General features: G+C 42.8%; 1 protein-coding gene across 1 annotated transcript; it reads left to right on the forward strand.

Annotated features, from left to right (window-relative positions):
- The first annotated feature begins 19,690 nt into the window (after positions 1–19,690).
- Positions 19,691–23,369, forward strand: DLX2 (distal-less homeobox 2). Its single transcript, XM_043995834.1, has 3 exons — positions 19,691–20,380; positions 21,022–21,206; positions 21,814–23,369. Exons 1-3 carry the CDS (start codon positions 19,996–19,998, stop codon positions 22,234–22,236), a joined length of 993 nt encoding a protein of 330 aa, XP_043851769.1. The 5' UTR covers positions 19,691–19,995; the 3' UTR covers positions 22,237–23,369.

Genomic DNA, 23,369 nt, shown 5'->3' on the forward strand with positions numbered 1-23,369 from the left:
GTGATTATTCTATTTTGTAGAAGTAAGGGAAAAGGTAGTCCCAAGACTTTCCCCAATCAGTGGTACTCTTATCCCAGGACTTAAAGGAATGAAATTCTCCTTGGCTCATCCCTCCTTCCTTATAGAAGAATTTTCAACCCATTAGGCCAACCAGCTCTTCCACCCATCTGCTTGCTGTAACATCACAGCTATCTTTAAAGCAAGGGTTCCTAACCTAAGATCCTAGAACTTTAAAAAAAATAATTTTGATAAGTGTGTTTTGATATCATTGGTTTCCCTTGGTCCTGTGTATTTTCTTTTATGCATTTAAACACATTATTCAGAGAAGGGCTCCATATTCTTCACCAGACTGTCAAAGGAGGTCAAGACAGGCCAAAAAAGTGAAGAAACCCTGCTTTAAATTCTCTAAGAACTGTACAGAGAGAAACAAACACTGAGGAGTCTTTCAGATGTAACAAATGACCAAGGAAATAAATTGGCATTATTATTGTTAGTGCTCAGATTCCCATGAATTTGTTCCTGTGAACTCAATAATTTCCTATTACTTTGGATTCTTTTAGGAGACACTAAAACAATCAGCACTGAACAGTTAACTCCACATTGTCTAATGGCCACAGACATGATCCCAACACCTAGCCCTCTATTATATAGTATCTAGACAAAAGAGTGTGAATGAGCCTGTAACAAATACAACCTCAATACTGGGGGGTAAACCTGCATTATGGAAAAAACCAACATTCGTCTTGTTCATATATGAAGTACAATGCAGTCAGACCTTGGTTATCTGGGATCCTTGGGGAATGAATCATTCTGAACAGAGGAGGGTTCATCCCTTTAAAGACTTTTATTCTAACAATTTTGGATGCGAAATCCCTCTCATATAGGCCACAAATCTCCTTGTCTTCTTAAACACAAAATATTGCTTAAGCTCCTTGTGAACACCAAATTGTATTGTGCTATAATACAAGCAAGCTCTCAAGGCCTATTGAAAGTTGTATGACTAGCTGGGCATGGTGGCACAGGCCTGTAATCTCTGTTACCAAAGAAGCTGAGGGTGATGGATTGCTTGAGCTTGGGAATTCTGAGCCTCAGTGGGCTGTGCCAGCACTTCCAGTCTGAGAGGCAGAAGGAGAGGGAGAAGGAGAGGGAGAGGGAAGAGGAGAGGAAGATTGGGGAAGAGAAGGAAATAGAGATGGAGAGGAGAAAGAGGAGGAAAGGAGAGGGAGAGAGAGGAAGGAAGAAAGGGGGAAGGGGAGAGAGGGGGGAGGGAAGGAGAGGGAGACAGAGACAGATAAAAGACAAAGACAGGGGGAAGGAGGGAGGGAGAGGGAAAGACAGAGGAAGGGAGAAAGAGAAACAGATACAGAGACAGACAGAGACCACACCAAGTACCCTCCAAATCACTGGGCTTTTTTATTTCATCTTTCTGCCCCTTAGTTTTCCTATCTCTTTTCCTTTCTTTCAGACTATCAGTTGTCACTTCTCCCTGCTCTCAGTGTACCTACCTGAAATAGTCCTTTTAACCAACTTATAATTTGTTGATTCTTTTCTACTGGGGGCTTAGAAATTAGATCAAGGGGGCAGCTAGGTGGCGCAATGGATAGAGCACCGGCCCTGGAGTCAGGAGTACCTGAGTTCAAATCCGGTCTCAGACACTTAACACTTACTAGCTGTGTGACCCTGGGCAAGTCACTTAACCCCAATTGCCTCACTAAAAAAAAAATAAGAAAGAAAGAAAAAGAAATTAGATCAACCCTATTCTATTGAGGTAGCCAGGTTGTATAATGGATAATGCACTGGACTTGGAGTCAGGGTGACCCAAGTTCAAATCCTGCTTCCTATACTTCCTAGCTACATGAAGCAAGTCATTGAACCTCTCCCAGCTTCAGTTTCCTCACCTGTAAAATGGGGATAATAATACTACGTACTTCACAGATCAAATAAGATAATATGTATAAAATTGCTTTGCAAAGTCTAAAGCCCTCTATAAATATTAGTTATTGTTAAAATTGTACATAAAGTAAAAGCAAATCAGATCTGAGTGGAGGGCTGATTCCCATGAATAAAGTAAATTATCTTTTAGTTCATAGTTGGGGTGACATCTGTTTTGGCTACTCAGAGAATAAGATCTAGAGTCGGTAGCAGCAGCAGCAGTAGCAATACCTAGCAGTTGTATACCACCTTTAAGGTTGGCAAAGAGTGTCTTTGGTCTTCCCCAAAATGCTATGAGATAGGTATCATTATTATTCCCATTTCACAGATGAGGAAACTGAAGCTGGGACATTAGTGACTTACCCACAGGCTAAAATAAACGCTCAATATGTCAGCAATACAATTCAAAAGCCAGAAACAAAACAAAACAAAAACTCAAATGATCTTGAGGTACATAATGTCCCAGATTAGGATGGTGGTAGTCCTGCTATATTCTGCCTTTATCAGACCCTCATCAGTTCAGGGTGCCCCAATTTAGGAAGAACAGTGATAAGATGCCCATTGTCTCCCCCATTAGAATATGAGCTCCTCTTACATTCTTTGTAAAGCCCTCAGCACAATGCCAGGCGCAAAACAAGCACTTTGTAAAATTGTTGTTGAGAGATTGACTGAAGAGTGTGTAGAAGTGGGCAACCAGGACGGTTGAAAGGCTTGAAGGCCATGCCATATGTAGATCAGTTGAGGTACCTGGAGAGGGGAGCCCAGAGAAGAGAAGACAACAAAGGAAGCATAATAGTGAGCATCAAGAATGGGAAGGGCTGTCACCTGCAGCAAGGGCTTGGCTTGCTAGGGTTGTCATCGGAAGTAGTACAGAGGCAACAAAGAGGTAAATGTAGACATGCTAGGAAAAACTTTCCAAGGGGGCAGCTAGGTGACGCAGTGGATAAAGCACCGGCCCTGAATTCAGGAGGATCTGAGTTCAAATCCAACCTCAGACACTTGACACTAGCTGTGTGACCCTGGGCAAGTCACTTAACCCTCATTGTCTAGCAAGAAAAAGAAAAACTTCCCAGCAATTAAAACGAGTGTAAAGTACAAGCTGAGAGAGTGGATTCCCCATGCCTGGAGAGCTTTAAGCAAAAGCTACTATCAACAACATCTCAGGTTGTATCTCCTTCAGCCAATGGTTGGGCTCAGTGGCCTCAGCTGTCTGGAAACTCCAAGATTCTGTGACCTTGCTTTACTTACTTCCTTGTTCCAGACTATTCCAGATAAGTGAAGTTTCCTGGTAGCTGAGATCCAGAGAGCTATGGAGGTAGGTAGGCAAAGCAATGGATAGAGTGTTCGACTTGTGATTGCAAAGACCTAAATTCCAAGTCTACTTCAGACACTTAGTGACTGTGTTACCCTGGACAAGTCATTTAATATCATCTGTAAAGGGCAGCTGGTTGATATAGTGGATAGTGTGCCAGGCCTAGAGTCAGGAAGATTCATCTTTCTGAGTTCAAATCTGGCCTCAGACACTTAGTAGCTGTATGACCTTGGAAAAAGTCACTTAACCCTGTCTACCTGTAAAATGAGCTGGAGAAGGAAAGGGCAAACTATTCCAGTATCTTTGCCCAGAAAACCCCAAATGGGGCCACAAAGAGTTAGACACGACTGAATAACAAAATCATCTGTAAAATGGGAATTATAATAGCACTAACCTCCTACTGTACTTGGGAGGATCAAATGAAATAATACGTATTAGGCATTTGCCAACTTTAAGGTGCAATCTATATGGAAGCTTTTTATTAAAATGCAATTCAACTTCTACCCAAAAGGAAAATACAATTCAACCTTTAAATCTCCTGAGGACAGTCCACACTGCAGGACAAATGACCAAGCAGCTGCATTAGTATTAAGGCTATGATGACATCCAGTGGCCAATTTGATTATTCACTCAAGAAAGTTCTTGCTGCCACCTTAAGTCATCCAGGCCTGCCAGAGCTATTTGCGATCACACCCAAATTTACTTCACTCAGTTCTGTCCCTTTTCCTCTATGAAGCTTCCTAAATCAGCATAGGCCTATTTCTGCCATTAGAAAATGCCATTGTTGTTTTTGTGCAATTTTTACTTACTTCTCTCTCTTCTTATCCTGCTATCTCAAAGCCATGGATCCTCATATGCCTTTATAAGGAAGTGGGCCTATCACCCTTTGACAATTCCTAAACTATAATAAGCATGTGTCCAAGGCTAGAGTGACATCGACATAAAGGGGAGGGCACTGCATGGCAGGGTGACAAAACCCCAGCAACCCATCACCTTTAAAAGGAAACGTGTATGATTTAGGCTTAGACCTGCCAGAGCCTTGCTAATGATCATTTTAAGGTCTAGGCGCCTAATGATAACAACCAGCTGTGTCAACCTATTTCTATTTGTGGACTGATTGCACCTAGGAGACAAATGATTTCTCAGCTTCCTGTTCAATCAGTGGTGTTTCACAGACAAAAGATGTTCTGGATTTCTTTAGCAACGTGCACACCGGTCATCCTGGTCTGGAATACAAGGTCAACACTTGCCTTGATGATCGTAGGTCGTCGGTATCATGTCTCTTCCCTTCCTATACCCATTAGCCGCTCATCATCAGGGTTGATTTTGAGGTTTTACAGAGAGAGTGGTTTCCATCCATTTATCCAAACTAATACCGCTCTTCAGTTGTAGTGTGCTGCTCTTCTTGGAAGGAGCCAACCTTCATCCCAAGGGACAAACATTTCAGAACAGTAGAACCAAAAGGGGCCTTGAAAGTTAAGCTGATCCAAAAGTCTTCCTGTTGTGACCTAGATCATTAGCTGTTGGACTAGGATGCGACTCCTAAATGCAACAAGAATCAAGGGCTGATTTGGGAGGAGGTTGTGGCAGAGTTGGAACATGGCTGAGACCTGGAAATCACAGATTTCTGTGCCAGGGAAATGAGACATTCAGCTTTTAGTCACATGCAGCAAAATGTAGAGCATCAGCCATGACTGCAGCAAATATGCCACATGGTACAGTCAAAATGTTGTTCTTTCATGTGGTTAAGAGAAGAAGCCACCAAGAAACTGGGTGTTTATTGTCACTGTCCAAATGATCAATGGGCAATGAAAGGATTGGGAGAATTGATGTATAATAAAGAAAACATAGCAATACTATTTATTCCTTTTTAACCTCTGAGTAGTATTCTTTCTGTGCAGATGTCAAAGCGTTTTAATCTCTAGAGACCATCTCTTTGGGGCTTCCATTCTCATGGACTTAATCTTTCAGCATTTGGATAAACACAAAATTATTATCAGAAACAAAGATGAGCTACTCAGAGCAGATATTTTCTTAGTATATAACCTTCACATTTTGGATTTTCAAATGTAAAAAGGGAAATAGCAACAATAGTACCTTAGACATAGAAACTTTGCCTTCTAGACTAGTGTCAGGGGAATTCACCAAACCTGTATCATAGAGTTTCTTCAATACTTCCTGATACTTCACCTCTAAAATCTTCTATCCACCAAAGAGAATGAATGTCAAATCACTGAATATTTGCTACCTACTATTGATACCAATACAAAGGATGAGGTCATATCTGATAGCAGAGTATGGCCAAGGAAAGGAGTTTTGTTCTAGGAAGATTGTTGCATAGGCCAATCAATTGACCTGTCCCTTGTTCATTTGATTACTATGTCCACTAGGAAAACTTGGTGGGTACAGTGAATAAGATGGCAATCTGACTTCAGTGGATGGCTGGACAGGATGTGAAGTATAGGCTGATCTGGTCTAGAGCAGGTAAGATATATAGTGGGCTAGGCAAGTTTGTACTCATTCAAGATGGCTCAGCCTCAGGGCAGAAGTTCTAAAACTGAGGAGATTAACTTCCCCAAGATTAACCTGCCTACCTTGGCAATTTAACATAGACACCCACATTCAAATAATATACACTAGCATACACTACAAGGAAAACACATTATCCAGAGATTGGCATAGGGAAATAAGATTTTCATTTCTTCTACTAGTTCTGCAATGACTCCATGGCATAGCCTTAAGGAAGGCCCTTCCTTTCCATCTACTGTCTATCTTATCCCAGATTTCAGCCAATGATTCAAAAAGAGAGAAAAAGAAAAGAAAATACAAGTTGAGTGAACAAAAGGATGTGGATTTCTCAAGACAGACTTGACAGGACTACTGGAGAAGTAAGGAAAGGTGGGAAATGAAATGGCTTATATCTGTCAGTAGCTCTATATTTGTAAAGAACTCAGAAACTCAAATGTATCTGTGGTATCATTAATTCAGAAATTCCCTCTAATAATAAAGATAGTTGGGGGCAGCTAGGTGGCGTAGTGGTTAAAGCACAGGCCCTGGATTCAGGAATACATGAGTTCAAATATGGCTTCAGACACTTGACACTTAATAGCTGTGTGACCCTAGGCAAGTCACTTAACCCTCATTGCCCCACAAAAAAAAAACAAAAACAACCCTAAAAAACTAAAAAAACACACAACATAGTTACCCATTTCCTCCATGCCTATCCTATGTGACTATGGTCCACATCCCCCCATAAGTCTGACACAGGGTATCTACGCAACATGTCAGGCCTTAATCACTTTCCCCTGATGTTGTGAGAATGCTGGTGGAAGATTCTTGCTATCCATCTGCCAATCCGAATAACACATTCTGATATGTAGGTTTGAGACACCTTGTTGTAAAAGAGCCTATTAGGTGACATTTTGTTTCTACCAAACCAAATGGGTTTTCATCATCAACAAACAACAAGCAAATAAAATTTTTAAAAGTTTAATTGGATATCTTGACAAATTATCTTTTATTTATTTTTTTCATTTAACAAGCATTTTTGAATTAATATAACCATCTACCTTCCCTTCTCCCAGCTGAGCAATTCAAACAATAAATAAATAAATAAATAAAACCCTTAACATGTAGATTCATATGTTCCATCGTTTCAGTTGTTTCAGAATCTTTGTGATCTATTTGGGGGGTTTTTTGGCAAAGATACTGAAGTGGTTTGCCATTTCCCTCTCCAGTTCATTTTACAGATGAAGAAACTGAGGTAAACAGGGTTAAATAACTTGCCCAGGGTCATACAGCTAGTAAGTGTCTGAGGCCAGATTTGAACTCAGGATGATGCATCTTCCTGATTTTAAGCCCAGCACTCTATTTGCTGGCAAAATTAATTTCCACACTGACCATTCCTAAAATGTATGTATCTTTTTGCATTTTACATTCATTACCTCTTTGTTGGGAAGTGAATGGTATGTTTCATCTTTCAGACTCATGGTTTACCATTGTAAGATTCTACAAACAGGTTATATATCTAATTCAGGGTTGAGATTTCATTTACCAAGGAACTTTCTGGGGTCTTTTGGTCTCTTTAGTCTGCAATTAATTTACAGTGGTTAGACTTCTTCATTAAATGGTTATGGTTGGTGTCAATGTAATGTCTGTGATCTATTTCCCATTTTTAAAATGTTCAATTCCTCACTTAAATAATTCAAGTTTAATTTGTTTCCATTATGTGTCACAACCCTTTCTTAACATTCTTTCTTATTGTTTGTTCATTTTTACTAATTCTGGGTGTAGTTTTGAAGAATTGACCATCTAGAGACCAACAAAGATGTAGAGTAGGAGAGCGGGACCCCCAGCTTTCTCCCATAGCTACTCCAACATAGAGGGACACCCAAGTGGTGCAGTAGATAGAGCAATGGCCATGGAATCAGGAAGACTTAAGTTCAAATCTGGCCTCAGACACTTGACAATTACTAATTGTGTAACCCTAAGCAAGTTACCAAACCCTGATTGCCTCAAACATCTAGGGCCATCTCCAGTTGTCCTGATGTGTATCTTCACACTGGACCCAGATGGCTCTGGTGACTTTGCATAGCCCTCCCTCTCTTAAATCCAATTCACTGCAAGTCATGACATAATGATCCTCTTCAAGAATGAAGAACAAACAACAACAACTCCAATATAGATCTAGGAAGAGCACCAAACAGTGGTGACAGGGAAATCCAAAGAGATGCAACAATGGATTCTTTTTCTAGCCCAAGATTGTGAATTTAGCTTCCAAGCAAGAGACTCAGAATGGAATTCTAAAACAAGGATAGGCTTGCAGCAATACAATAGTGTTCCACTGACCTAAGAATGAGACCTCAGATTCAGCCTGAAAGTGGAGTCTGCAAGTGCTCTTTCTGGAATGGGATCATGGATGTAGGACATAGGATTTAGACCATGACAAGGATTTTGGGGAGAGAAGTAGAGATGAGAAGTCGGGGAAGGAGGTCGCCTATTGTGCTGTCACTCTGAATCTATAGAACCTTTCAGCAAGCTGACACAGCCTGGGATCAGCAGCTGTTTACTGGAGCTCCACCCAGGGGCAAGCCCATTAGAATATGAGCTTCTTAACAGCAGGATTTGTCTTTTCTATTTGTATCTCAAGGTTTAATATAGTGCTTTGCATAGGTCCTAGTTAATAAAATATTAAATTCCTTCATATTATCCAAATTCACACTGCATATTTCCATTGGACTGAAACTAATTACCATATTTTATATAATTATAACTTCAAATAGTATGAATTCAAATACATGCAACCACTTCAGGAGATTCATTATTCACACTAACTGAGACCTGGTTTTTGTAAGCCCTTAATGAATGTTTTGTTCATTCATATTGCCCAGACCTAAACCAGAGTCCAGAAACTGCAAGCTCAGACAAGAAGGACAGCAATCAGACAGACCACTTTAGTCACACCAAAAGTTTGCAGCTGTCTGGCCTGAGCCACCCCTGAGATCCTTGAAGTATACAACACTCAATACCCATAAAATGCAGTGACAGGACCCTCAGTGATCACACCAAGACCATAGAAGGCCCTAACATTTTCTCCAGGAGTACACAGAGCCTGGCCTTGACCAAATTTTTTTTTTCAATTCAGGGAGTAAGGCTGAAGGGGAGAGAGAGAGAGAGAGAGAGAGAGAGAGAGAGAGAGAGAGAGAGAGAGAGAGAGATTAAAGAGCTATTATAGAGACAGAAATATACAAGAAACAAACCTAAGAGAATGACTCCAAAGTATCTACAAGAAAAACACAAGGTGGCTGCAAGTTCAACTAGAATTCTTAGAAGAAATGAAACAAGAGCTTTTTTAAGAGACAAAAATAATACAATATTTAAATGAAGTGAGAGTTCTAGAGGAAAGAATTGGAGAAGAAATGGGAATGCTCAAGGAAAGACAAGAAAAGAATAAACTGCTTAGTACAGGAGGTATAAAACTTTATCCAAGTAACAGACTCCCTGAGAATTAGAATGGACCAAACAAATTAGTGACTCTATGAAGTAACAAGAAATATTTTTTAATTAATAAAGTATTTTATTTTTTCCCATTACATGTAAAGATAATTCTCAACTTTTGTTCATACAAGCTTTCCAATTTCAAATTTTTCTCCTCGCCCCTCCCCTAGACATCAGGTAATCTGATATATATATATATGTGTGTGTGTGTGTGTGTGTGTGTGTGTGTGTGTGTGTATAGGTATATATACACATAATAACATTAAACACAATGTCAAAAGGAAGAAGAGAAGGAGGAGGAAGAAAGGGGAAGGAGAAGAAAAGAAAACATAATTATGGCTACAACAATCAACTTGGAAAATAGGTCTAGGAGACATAATTTAAGAATCAACGGGGGGAAAAATCAGTGGACTATGTGAACACTATAACAACAAAAAAGAGTCCAGATACAATATTTCAAGAAATAATAGAGGAAAACTAGCCAAATATATTGGAACCATTTTGGATTTCATTCAAAGTGAAAACAGGGGCAGCTAGGTGGCACAGTAGATAGAGCACCGGCCCTGAAGTCAGAAGTACCTGAGTTCAAATCTGGTCTCAGACACTTAACACTTACTAGTTGTGTGACCCTGGGCAAGTCACTTAACCCCAATTGCCTCACTAAAAAAAAAAAAGTGAAAACAAAAAGAAACTACATCCCCTTTTTAAAAAAAAATGCCCAAACATTGATGATCTGACCACACAGTTAACTGAGTCAGAGATAACTTCTTTATCAGTAACAAGCCTTTTTTCCAACTGTTAAAATACAATCTATTTTGTTCTTTCCATTGTTATGTGGTACTCACTTTATCCATCACCTATGAATTCTTTTCTCAAAGAAAACACTCTCGATATGGAATCAGGAAGCTTCTGTATAATCTACAAATCTTTGGTGTCTCTCATTACCTCTTGTTAAACCATGTTTTCCTATGTTTTTCTCCCCATAGTCACCTTTTCCCATCTTTATTCCAGAGTCTCCAACCATCAGAATTTGTGTTGATTTCATTTGGAGGGTTTTATCAAGTTCTTCATAGAATTTCTCTACTACTTTATCCTCAGCAACCAACGTCAGTGTAGGAGCTGCAAGCAATTTTATTGTGGTCTTTTTTGCAAATACTTTTTCAGTAGTAATGAAGTATGCGAATAACCAAATAGCCCATGAGATATTTCTTGTTGCTTTGGGGTACATAATAAAACCTAACTTGCCAACTCCTTTCTTTGACTCTCCAAGATATAACTCTAAGCCCTTCTACAATTTAGCTGTGACTTCCTTTTTCTTTCTGGCTTTGTTTATAGCAAGAATGTCAGAATTGATATAATTCAGTTCATTCACATTGATATGATTCAGCTCCTCCTTCAACTCCTTGGTCATTGGATAAGCATCTCATATTTACATTATCAATAGTCAAATTCAAGTTTATTAATGATTAAAAATTGTGGGGGCAGCTAGGTGGCTCAGTGGATAAAGCACTGTGCCTGGATTCAGGAGGACCTGAGTTCAAATCCGGCCTCAGACACTTGACACTTACTAGCTGTGTGACCCTGGGCAAGTCACTTAACCCTCATTGTCCCACCCACCCCCCAAAAAAATTGTGTGATTCTTAGCACTCTCTATCCTCTAACCTACTACTCTGCTACCATCACTGCTGAAGTTGAGGGGAGCCACACAAGAATGGGGTCTGTTTTTATATTTCCTTTGTATGTATGCATGCATGCATGTATGTATGTATATGTGTGTACGTATGCATACATATGTATACACATGCACATGTATATGTGTGTGTAGGCAGGTGATTGATAGATAAATAGACAGATAGCTGTGCCTCTTCAAACTTAGCTAAATTGATCTTCAGAAAGCAAACTCTACCACACTCAAAGCCTTTCCAATGTAGTAGAACCTGACAGTGGTGCTAGCAATAGGCTTCATCAACCCAAGACCAACTCCACAGCACAATGAGCCACTGAAGTAAGACATGGTAGAGCATATAAAGGGCAACTCATTATTTTTTAGCATCCCTTAGTCCCCCATTCCTTCTCCAGATCACTGATGAAAAAGGAAAAGAATGCTGACCTTTCCAGAAATAGCTAGAGCATCATGGAGAGAAAGAAGGTGGAACTTGGCTAAAAGGCAGATGCCTTTCTTTCCTCCAAGCAATTATCCACCTACAGAAAGGAAGCCTCCAAATCACAAGACTCTCTGCCTCCTCTATCCCCCATTTCTTCCTTCTCATTTTTTATTTTTGTTTGTTTTGTTTTCTTTCCTCAAAAGTAAAAGGAGTACACATGGGGTCTGATTCCTAGAAGGTAATGACCAAAATTTGTTAAGAAAAAGTCACAATAGGGGCAGCTAGGTGGTGCAATGGATAGAGCACCGGCCCTGGATTCAGGAGGATCTGAGTTCAAATCCAGCCTCAGCTACTTGACACTTACTAGCTGTGTGACCCTGGGCAAGTCACTTAACCCCAACTGCCTCACCAAAAAAAAAAAGAAAGAAAGAAAGAAAAAATCACAAGAGAACTGAATGGGCAGCCATGAGGCACCTTTGGGACACTCACTGGGATTCTTCACCTTAATTGGGCATTCAAGCACCTGGATCAATAGGAGCCTTCATAGCTGCCCTCTAGGATCTGATTACACTTGGGTTTTGTTGTTGTTGTTGGTTTGTTTTTGGTTTGGTTTGGTTTTTTATTTTTTTTTTTGCATAAACAGGTGTATTTATCCAGAACTGCTGCTGGTGTTCAGGCTTTCTTTCCCTTGCAAACAGACTCAAAGAAGAAGGAGGAAATGAAGGTTGGAGTTAAAGCCAAACTTTTTTTTTTCTTATTGAAGGCATTCTGCTTCAAAAATGCTCACCCAGCACCACTGGCTTTGTGAAGAGCTGAGCACCTACTGAAAGGTTTTTTGTGAACATTTCCAGCAATGCAAATTGGGGAAGGGGGAGGTAGGGGGGAAGTATGCTGCTTTCTTGGGAGGTTTGAGAGTAAGATATGTTGACAACAGTCTTGCTAACTGCCTCTCACTATGCATTATGGGTGCTCCTGGAAGGGCAAAGGTAACAACAGAACAGTCCAATTATCTTGCAGCCTTTGTCCCTGAAAAAAAAAATGAATGTGATTTATTCCATCAGTGTTTATGCAACTCACAACCCAAAGCCTTGGGAGGGTGATCTGGCAGCTTTTAGTGATCAAAGGAAAATGCATTTCTCTCTCCCAGTGATGTTTGCCTTGCAAACCCTTTGAATATTTGGAGTCCTTCAGCAAGTATAGTGCCTCAGACCAAACTACTTGGTGACAAGCTGTACCACCAGAGCCCCTCAATCAAGCCCACGGTGGTCTCTGCACCCTAGAGTTCAGAACACTTCCTATTGTTCACATGCTTCTCAGTTAAGACAGCCAAAACTGAACTGGCATTTCATACACGTACAGTACTGGGATTTCATCCTTTACACAGCTGAGGAAAGCCCCTAATTCTTGTTCAAGCTCCTTGGGCTTATTCAAAATCAAGTTGATATTAAAGGTAATTCTTATAATGAATAAGAGCAGAGACTAAACATCCGGCAGTTTGAGCTGTAGATCCACCTCTTTATCCTTTATTGGAGGGCATCAGTCACATCTCTTCCACTTATGAACTGTTCAGAGGATTTCAACCTAGAAGGGACCTTAGGAAATGATTTAGTCCAATTCTTTGCATTTTACAGATAATGAAACTGAGGCCCACAGAGTTTGTGGCTTTCCCAAGGTTCCACTGAGATTAAATATTGAAAGAAAATTCATGGGGGCAGCTAGGTGGTATAATGGATAGAGCTTGGAGTCAGGAGGACCTGAGTTCAAATCCAGCTTCAGACAAATATTTACTAGGTGGGTGACCTTGGGCAAGTCATTCAAGCCTGACTGCTGAGAGAGAGACAGAGAGAGATAATTCAAACTCAGATCCTTACACAGCAAGTGCTCTGTCCTCTACAACACAGGGGATACCTTCCTCAGATTGATTGTTTCTGTTGGAGGAATCCCCTGGAATTGGATGTACAGACCTTTTAGGTGTTCCTTTTATCCTCAAAAACTACACTTGAAGTAATGGGACAAACTGCTTAGGATCAGAAGTATAGAGGTCCTCACAACTCAGTTTGTTCACAAATCCCGATGGGCCCAAAGTTTAGCTCTGAGATCATAAGACTTCTGGGAATCTAGAAGATAGGTGCCCATGAGTTTTGGTGTGAGTGAGAATCTAAAGGTAAAGTTGAAAGGGTTAATGTGGAGGCATGAGAAGGAAACAACTATTTTCTTTCAAAAAAAAAAAAACATCTCTAAAGAGGCTTGCTGTTGGCAAAGAAGGAGATGTAGTGAAGAGAGCACTGATTTGGCATCAAAAGACCTCAGTTTGAATCCCTACTAAACGCCCCTTGTAACCTAGGGCAAATCACTTAACGTCTCTGGGCCTCAGTTTCTTCATCTGAAAAAAGCGGGGGTTCAATGGATGACCTCCAAAGTCTCGGTTCTAAATCCGACAATCTTAGAGTGCTAAAATACTGAGTACAAGAGGATGTATCTATTCTCCCTATTCTCCCTCCCCTTGCATAAAAGTGCTCTATGGAAGACTAGAGAGTGGGATACGACAGCCTAGGCCTCTGAGTCGAGAGAGGGCGTCTACGTGAAGACCCCTGCTCGCCCACCCCCACCTCCACGCCCTCCCTTTCGGCAGCCACGTGGTCGCCTCCTCCGCAAGCTGCCCTTTTCCCCTGGCGTTCTCCGGTCCTAAGTTGTGGTTGGTCACAGAGGCTTTCTACAGAATTGACGCTGGGAGCACACAGACTGTTTTCTTCAAAGGATGTAATTTTTCAAATGCACCAGTCTGATTGCAGCCCAAGCGGGGTCTAAGCAGAAAATGCAAAAGGGGGAGGGGATCAAGATAGAGAGACAGAAAGAACTATGTGGAGTCGTAAAGGGCCACACAGTATCTCAAAGAAGCTAGAAAATAAGCTGGTGCTTGTCATTAAAATTTTTATTTTGCAGAAAACTTCTTAGAAAGAATCTAAAGGGAAAGTTATTAAGCTATAGAAAAAGTCAGCTAACAGAGAGGGGGAAATGAACAACAAATGAAAAGGGGAAAGTTGTTAATTACAAGAGAGGCAACATGTCAACTTCATACTCTTTGGAAGGGTCCTCGCATGACTTATGAATTCAAGTATTAGAAAAGGCTTTATAATATGCATACATATATACATAATACATACACACATATGTAAATTCTTTCTCCCCTTCTCCCAAACTCCTTGAGGGCTTGGTCTGTTTTCTTCCATCTTTGTTTCCCCAGTGCCTATCGCTGGGCCTCACAGATAATAGGGGCTTAATAAATTTGTTGGAGGCATCGCTGTACAGTTGAAAGAATGCTATTCTCTAAATTGGCCCAATCATTATAGAAAACAATTTAAACTTAAGCTAAAAAGTGACTATACTGTCCAAACCCTTTCACCCAGAAATCTCACCACTAGGATCTCACTCTAAGGAGGTCAATCATAAAAAGAACTGTCCCATAAGGATAAGGATATTTTGTAATAGAAAAGAAGCGAAGACAAAATAGATCTCCATCCATCGGAAATGGCTAGACAAATTGTGGCAGAGGAATGTAATGGAATATTACTGTGCTCTAAAAAAAATATGAAAAATACAGACAAGTATGGGAACACACATGAACTAAGGCAAATAAGCAGAACCAGGAAAAGGACATACACAATGACTAAACAATGAAAATAGAAAGAACAATATTGACAAAATAGAAACTGAATGCTATGAAATTATAAAGACCAAACTGGGCCCCAAAGAAAACATAGAAAAGGCTTTGGATATGGATACTGTATTTAAGATCTGATTTGGTTTATATGTTGGTTAGTTTTGCTGCTCTGTGCTTTTTTAAAAAAGTCTCTAGTTGGTTGTTATAAGGCATGGCTCACAGGGGGAGGAAAGGAGGGATATATTGGGAAATAAAGGTGACAAAAATAAAATATATTAAATGTTTTTAAAGTTGCCTTTGAAGGGGGCAGCTAGGTGGCACAGTGGATAAAGCACTGGCCCTGGATTCAGGAGTACCTGAGTTCAAATCCAGTCTCAGACACTTGACACTTACTAGCTGTGTGACCCTGGGCGAGTCACTTAACCCCCATTGCCCTGCAAAAACAAAAAAAAAAAACAAAAACAAGTTGCCTTTGAAGTCAGATAATCTAGATTCAGATCTTGACTCTGCCACTTCCTACTGTGTGGTTTGGGGTAAATCACTTCAATTCTATGAGCTGGATTTTTCCCAGCTGAAGTGATTCAACAAGGCTAGCAGCAGTACAGGAAGGCCACCCAGTACCGATTCCTGGGATAGTGGGGGCCATATCAAAGAAAGAAGGAAAAGAAAGAGAAAAAGGGAGGGAGGGAGGGAAAGAGGAAGGAAGGAAGGAAGGAAGGAAGGAAGGAAGGAAGGAAGGAAGGAAGGAAGGAAGGAAGGAAGGAAGGAAGGAAGGAAGGAAGGAAGGAAGGAAGGAAGGAAGGAAGGAAGGAAGGAAGAAGGAGGAGAAAGGAAAGGAAGGAAGAAGAGTGAAAGAAAGAAAAAGAGAAAAGGAAGGGAGGAAGAAAAGAAGAGATGGAGGGAAGGAAAAGAAAGTGAGAAAGAAAATGGAAGGAAGGGAAGGAGGGAGGGAGGGAAGACCATTTGGAATTTCATATGACCCATAAAAATTCAAGGCACTCAGGTCCCCTTGGGTAAAAATGCATAATAGAATGACTTGGGGGAAAGGGGAGTAGAATTTGCAGAACCACAGTCAGCCTCAGGCAAAACAGCAGCAGCAACAAAATTGTCTTTGAAGCCCTTCTCAATCCACACCCTCCTTTGGAAGTCCCTTAACTCTAGGCGCCTACCTCCAGCCCCATTCCAGAAAGGCTAGCAGTCAAAGTAATCTCTGCTGAGATGTTATCTAATAACGGTTTAAAGCATAATCCCACCTCGGATATTGGCCTTCTAATAAGCATCTTTAAAAAGCTGCGTGGTGTAATGGCTAAAATACTGGATCTAAAGTCAGAGGACCTGAATCTTACTTCAGACTTTGCTACGCATTAGCTGTGTGATTGGGAGCAAGTCATTTAAACTCTCTGAGCCCAATTTTCCTTGTCTATATAATGAGGATAAGAATACTTGCACTACCTGCTTCACCGAATAGTTGTGAAGATCACAGTATACAAAATGCTTCACACTTTGCAAGCCAAATGACGCTCTATGTGCCAATCATCATTAAATATAAATATATTATTATTACTGACATTGGATTAAAGAAAAGAGAAACTGTCACCACTCCAATGGTGGCCAGAGGAGAAGGAAGATGTGGCAAAGTCACGGTAAAAGCAGTCTAAGAGGGGCAGCTAGGTGGCGCAGTGGATAGAGCACCGGCCCTGGAGTCAGGAGGACCTGAGTTCAAATCCGACCTCAGATACTTAACACTAGCTGTGTGACCCTGGGCAAGTCACTTAACCCCAACTGCCTTACCCCCCAAAAAAACAAACAAAAAAGCAGTCTAAGAGTACCAGCAAATATTTATTAAGCACCTTCTGTGTACAAGGCAGGAGAAGCTAATGTGTGGTAATATATTGCGTCCTGGACTTGGACTCAGAGATACCTGGGGTAAAATACTGCTTCCGAAATTCACTAGCTGGGTGACCACGAAAAGTCATTCAACTTCTCTAAAAACTAGACATCACAAATTGGTGGCGATCTGCTTCAACGGAGGAAGTTTCCACACCGAAAAATCATGTCTTTGATATATGTGTAAGCCAAGGTGCTAAACTCCGAGGGGTACAAACCAAAAAGATAGTCTCTGCCCTTAAGGAGTTTACCATTCTAAGGAGAGGGTGGAGGTAGGGGTGAGGAATATTGTACCAACACGAGTATAACACCGAGTCAGGCGTCAACGAGGCAAAGGAGAGAGATCAGACAAAGAGCTCTTGCCAATATTTGAGTAGGGAAAGAGAGCAAGGCTAATAGTTTAGGAAGACTTCAAAGAGGAATCTTCCGAATGCTCCCACTCCCTAGGGTGAAAGACTGCTGTTCTTCAGCCCCCGAAAAAAACTGAACGGACACCCCCTCCCAATCTTCCTCTCCATTCATTCTTTCCCACCCTAACGCCATTGGATCAATCCCGAACTTGAATCAGAAAAAAAAAAAGATCCTTAACTCTGAGCTTTCTAAGCTAGAGAGCTGAACTTTCAATCTTCATTACTCTCCATATACGAAAAATGAATCGAGGGAAGGAGTATTACCCAATTCTGCACTTGGAAAGGAAACTAATTCTTAGCTAGCTGCGACAGACTTTCCTTCTGACTTTCTAGAAAATGGAAACAATTATCTAGATGCAGTTTTTCAAGTTTAAAACTACTTTTGCCTCAATTTTCCGGGTATTAGGGAAGTAGGTTTGGGCTTAAATTACTCAGACAATTGCTTCAATACTTGACTTGTCAATGTGACTCTTACTTCCACATCCTCAGCTAGCTCGCTTGCCCCATGTTCTTTGTCTCTGATCTCTGAATGTTTTCCTATCCGAGCGAGGCCTCCTAACATTCACTACAAATCTCATAAAAACATAATATTTCAATGGAGAACACGGTTCAGGAACTCAGGGTTTTTCAGGGTTCTTGCCGAAAACTGGCTAAGAACCATATCCCGGTCGTATTTGAAGGCGGGATTTCGTCCTCTCTAATTGTTGCCCTGACGATGAGCCATTGTATAGCGTTAATGCCGAATGTTCACATTTTAATTGTACATTTGCTTTTTTTCCCCTGAGGAAGAAGACCAGAGGTAATATTTTTTCAGAGTATCAACTTGTTTTCTAGGACGTTGTTGTTACAACAAGTTCATTCGACGACACAGTTATGCATTTGGGTTGGGGATCTTCAGACTGTGAGCGCTAGCACAATTTTGTGGCTTTTAATTACTATTTTGTTCAGCTGGGGGGTTTGAGAGACTGGCGCCTAGGGATGATTACACTGTCTACCTCTACCTGGGACTCACTGAAGCATGGCTCTACTTCCACGAGGTGGCGCTATGAGGCAAGATCAAAAACAACCTGAGATGTCTACCCCACCACCAGAATCCCGGCTACCCGATATTCACAAAGTGTATTTTTCGTCCGCATTTAGTCAGGGCTCCGTTGTTGACTTGGAGGGGGGTTGTTTTTTGTTTTGTTTTGTTTTGTTTTTAAAGGAAGTCGCTGCCGTAGTAGCTGGGGGGGGGGGGAGAAAAGGGGGAGAGACAATGGAAATGTAGATGCAAACGTGTCCCAAAGTTCCGAAAAGTAAAATAAGCAAAGAGCAGCCCAATCACATAAGGTAAACCTTGTCAGTGAATTCGTGTTGAAAATTTAGCAAGACTTCAGAAATTTCAGAAAGAAACATGACTCCTTAACTTAAATGTAAATTAATTCGTCTTTTTATAGAAGTCACATTTGGAGGGGAACCTAATCTAATCCAACTTGCCACACACGTGGGAAAAAAAATCCCACTATCACTATTTGGTGTGGTTAATTGCCCATCAAATGCTTATAATAAAACTACATATACGTTCTATTACCTAAAGCCTAGGTGTGTCAGGTAAGAACAAGGAAAAGTGGTTTTTGAATGTATGATTAACAAGAATACCTTTGTATTTATATAGCTTTTCTTTCAAGCAACAACAACCCCAAAAAAACCACCTTAAATATACTAATTAAATCTTCAGATATCGCCATAATGGTTGGTACAGGTGGCAGGTGTTATTATACATGGTTTATAGATAATTCAAAATAACTAAATGTGCTGACGGGTCTAAGTGCCAGGGGTTTCGAGGAAAGGAGCGAAGAACCAGAGTTTACCCAGCTCTCAACACCTTCTTTATTGTGATTAATGTGTTTGGAAACAGAGATAAGATCTGACCTAGGATTTACTTCAAGTAATTTATAATAAACAAATGGGGGGGAAGTGGAAACTTTTTTCTTCATTTGGAGCAATAGGCCATAGTTGTCTACCCCTCCTCCTGGCTATCCTCTCCCTCCATCCTATCCCCCCTCCCCCTTCCCCCTCCGTCCCCTCTTCTTTCATCGCTGCTCCAAGAGCCTCGGCCTTAGAACAGCAGCCGCTGCCGCAGCCACAGCACACGCCATGTGACACCCGCCTCCTGTCTGGGCGTTCTAAGGAACAGGGAGACTTCTGCGGGGCCGGGAAGGGGATTGGCTGTTGCTAGGTGACGTCGCCTGCCCTCACGTGACAAGTGTTAAATGCCCGCCCGGCAGGAGCCAGCTCCTCAGACAATCGTAAAGCTGCTCCTGACCGCTCACCTGCTCCTGCCTCCCGGAGCCTACCACCGCTGCCCCCTCCGCCCCTCCCCCCTCCAATTCCCCTCCCCCTCCCGTGCCCAGTGCTGGCAGAGGAGAGCATGGTGGGCTAGAGGATGAGTCGGGAAGCAGCTACTGAGGCAGTGGTCCCGAGTGGTCTCCACTGATTGCCTCCCCCGTCCAGAAGAGGAGGAGGAGGAGGAGGAGGAGGAGGGGTTCCTAGATAATTACCACATTTCTTGTTTTCCTCACCCCCCCCACCTTCCCCGTAATTACTTTGGTTGCCCGAGGGGAGAAGGAGAGAGAGAAAGAGAGACGAAGGAGCCGCCCGCCTGGTCCTCCCGGGTGACCCACCGCCTGCTCCTTCCCGTCCTGGGGCAGGATGACTGGAGTCTTTGACAGTCTGGTGGCTGATATGCACTCGAACCAGATCACTGCCTCCAGCAGTTACCACCAACACCACCACCAGCACAGCGGCAGCGGCGGCAGCAGCACGAGCCTGCACAAGCCCCAGGAGTCCCCCACGCTGCCCGTGTCCACCGCCACGGACAGCAGCTACTACACCAACCAGCAGCACGGGGCAGGGGGCAGCGGCGGCGGCGGCGGCGGGTCCCCCTACGCACAGATGGGCTCGTACCAATACCACGCCAGCAGCCTCAACACTGTCCCCTATTCTGCCAAAGCGGGCTACGACCTGGGCTACACCGCAGCATACAGTTCCTACGGGCCCTACGGAACCAGCTCCTCCCCGGCCAACAACGAGCCCGGTACGGGTAATTCTCGCACAACTAATTGGTGCTGTCTTTCTTGCTTCTTGTTGGGGGAAAAAAGTTTGGGGGGAAAAGGGTTCCTAGCCCCAGCTCTGGTCCTGTAGTTTTTGCAGGTTACCATCCCCCCCACCTCTGTTTCCCCTACCCGACCCACCCCACCCCCCAGCTTCTCACTTTTCCCCTTCCTCAACTGCAAAGCTGGTTTCAGAGAGCAGTTCTTTGGCCGAAGAGGACTTTTAAGAAGTTGGGATGAGAGCGAGACATTTTCAAGAAAGGAAGAGTTACGCGTGCAATGTAGTTGTTGACTTTTTCTCTTTATCCGAGTTTATTTTTCTGTAATACGTTTCTTTTGCTTCTTTCCCGTCCACCCCCACCTCACACACACACACACACACACACACACACACACACACACACACACACACACACACACACACGTTTGGGGAAGGGCAGAGGGACCTAATTAAGTCCCAACCGTAAATCCCTGGAAAGAAAGATGGGTGAAGTTTCTCGTCTCAGGATTCTCTGACCACCTCGCTGCAAGAGACAGTGTGTGATGGGGCAGCAGCGGTAGTTCCAGTTCTTGTTTGGCGGGTTCCTTCATTGTTCTCTCTCTTATTGTCCCCCTTTCGTTGCAGAAAAGGAAGAATGCGAGCCCGAAATCAGAATAGTGAACGGGAAGCCAAAGAAAGTGAGGAAACCTCGCACCATTTATTCCAGTTTCCAGTTAGCAGCTCTTCAGAGGCGATTCCAAAAGACTCAGTACTTGGCACTGCCCGAAAGAGCTGAACTGGCCGCCTCCTTAGGCCTCACACAGACTCAGGTAAGGGGCTCCCGGCTTTTTCTGCCCCCTGAGCATGGGTCTGTGTCTGCTGGAGGTTTTCCAACCTTGCTGTTGGCCCAGGGGCAGGAGTTCTAAACTGTAATGAATACCTATCCATCCATGCATATATAGATATTATATATACATATTCTAAAAGGACCTGCTGACTCACAGTTCAGTATATGAAATTAAAAGTGACAAGCCCTTAGTGGTTGGGATAATGGCACTGACCCTTGGGAGAGAGAAGGGATGGACTTAACTGGCATCTCAGGGATAATGTCCTCCTGATTAAAAGAGTTGTAATAATTGATTGGTATTTAGTGTCTAACTTTTCTTTAGCCCCTTGCTCCTATACTGTACACTCTTATCCCTCCACTCATAATTTTAACAAGTATTCTGTTCTTTCTAAAAATTGTCCCAGTTGCTCAAAAATAAATTGCATTTCATTTTCTTAACTGATTGAGGTCCTCAAAGTCTCCCTCCCCTCAGCCCTTCCAGCCTGGCTGGAGATCTACTATCTCAGCCTCAGTGTTTCTTCTCTTGTTTCTCCCTTTTCTTGCCCTGACTCTGCTATACATAACTTAACCAGTTTCCATTTTGCACAAAGGTCAAGATCTGGTTCCAGAATCGTCGTTCTAAGTTCAAGAAGATGTGGAAAAGCGGCGAGATTCCTTCAGACCAGCACCCCGGGAGCAGCGCCTCTCCCCCTTGCGCATCACCGCCAGTCTCAGCGCCAGCGACCTGGGACTTCGCCCCTCACCAGAGGATGAGCAGTGGAGGAGGAGGCAGCGGAGGTAGCGGGAGCGGAGGTGGAGGTAGCTCAGGCTCCAGTCCCAGCAGCGGTACTTCAGCTTTCCTAGGCAACTACCCATGGTACCACCAGGCTTCCAGCTCGGCTTCCCACCTCCAGGCCAGTGCACCGCTGTTGCAGCACCCTCAACCCCCACAGCCCCATCACCACCACCATCCCCACCATCATCATCACCACAGCAGCAGCAGTTCTGCAGTGAGCGCAGGAACGATATTCTAATTTTGGAAGAGACTGGGTCAGAGACTGGAGAGAGAGAGAGAGAGAGAGAGAGAGAGAGAGAGAGAGAGAGAGAGAGAGAGAGAGAGAGAGAGAGAGAGAGAGAGAGAGAGAGAGAGAGTGTCAGTCCCCATAGTGGCTGCTGCCTACCCAGAGCAAAGGGTACTTCTCCTTTATTCTTATGTCATCCCAGACCCCAGTCCACAATCTCAGCGCCTTTCTCTCCCTGAGTAAAGAGGGGCGGCACACCCCAAAGCCCCTGCTCCTCTTGGGAACAGACTTTGGTGCTTTGATAACCCTTTCCCCGTCCAATTGTCCAATGCATTTGTAAAGTAATGAGGCCTTTTGCTCTGTGGGTTTTTCTGTGTGATAAGTGTGAAAAGGACTTTGCTTAGTCGGGGGTACCCAAGGGGTTAGGTTTTTCGGCCACATTTCAGGTCACTTTCCTTCTCCCGTAGCTCTCTTTCAAGCCCTGACTTACCAATAACTCTCCACTCTCCGTCTCCCCCACCCCCACCTCCACCCCAGTCCTGAGAGGTCAGGGAACTTCTTCTCCCGGAGGCTAAGAACAAAGTCCTGAAGAGTGACGCTTTCCTCCCTTGTTCCCGGCTCTGCCATTCCTCCCTCTCCCCAAGGGTTCACGCTGAATTGCATTGCTCTTTTCCAGGGTCCGTCCCTCAGCCTCCTGTTCTGCCTCCAACCCTTCCTCCTCTTCATCCCCATCTCCCACATACACACACATGCGAGCAAAAAAGAGTCCTCGGTTACAAACCTCACTGTGGGCCCAATTCCATTCTTTTCCTTCCTCAACATTCCCTCTTTCCTCACGTTGTCCTCGCCGACTTTTTTTTTCTTTTTGCTGTGGTGTGTGTTCCTGGCCCTCATCCCCTTAGCTCTCTAGGGAAAAGCATAGGAGATCTCCACTCCTCCTCCTCCTCCTCATCCATCACCAGTGGAGTTTTTTTATTTTTATTTTTTTAAAAGTTTAGGTGCCTTTGCGGATGACCTCATTTTGATGTTAAAAAATGATTTTTTTATATGTGGACATTGAAAAAAAGTGTTTAAATTATCTTTTTTAAACTCAATTCAGGATTATTATCCTGGAAAAACACACACACACAAAGTTTGTAAATAAA

The sequence above is a fragment of the Dromiciops gliroides genome, chromosome 3, assembly GCF_019393635.1.
Source record: "Dromiciops gliroides isolate mDroGli1 chromosome 3, mDroGli1.pri, whole genome shotgun sequence".
Classification (NCBI taxonomy): Eukaryota; Metazoa; Chordata; class Mammalia; order Microbiotheria; family Microbiotheriidae; genus Dromiciops; species Dromiciops gliroides.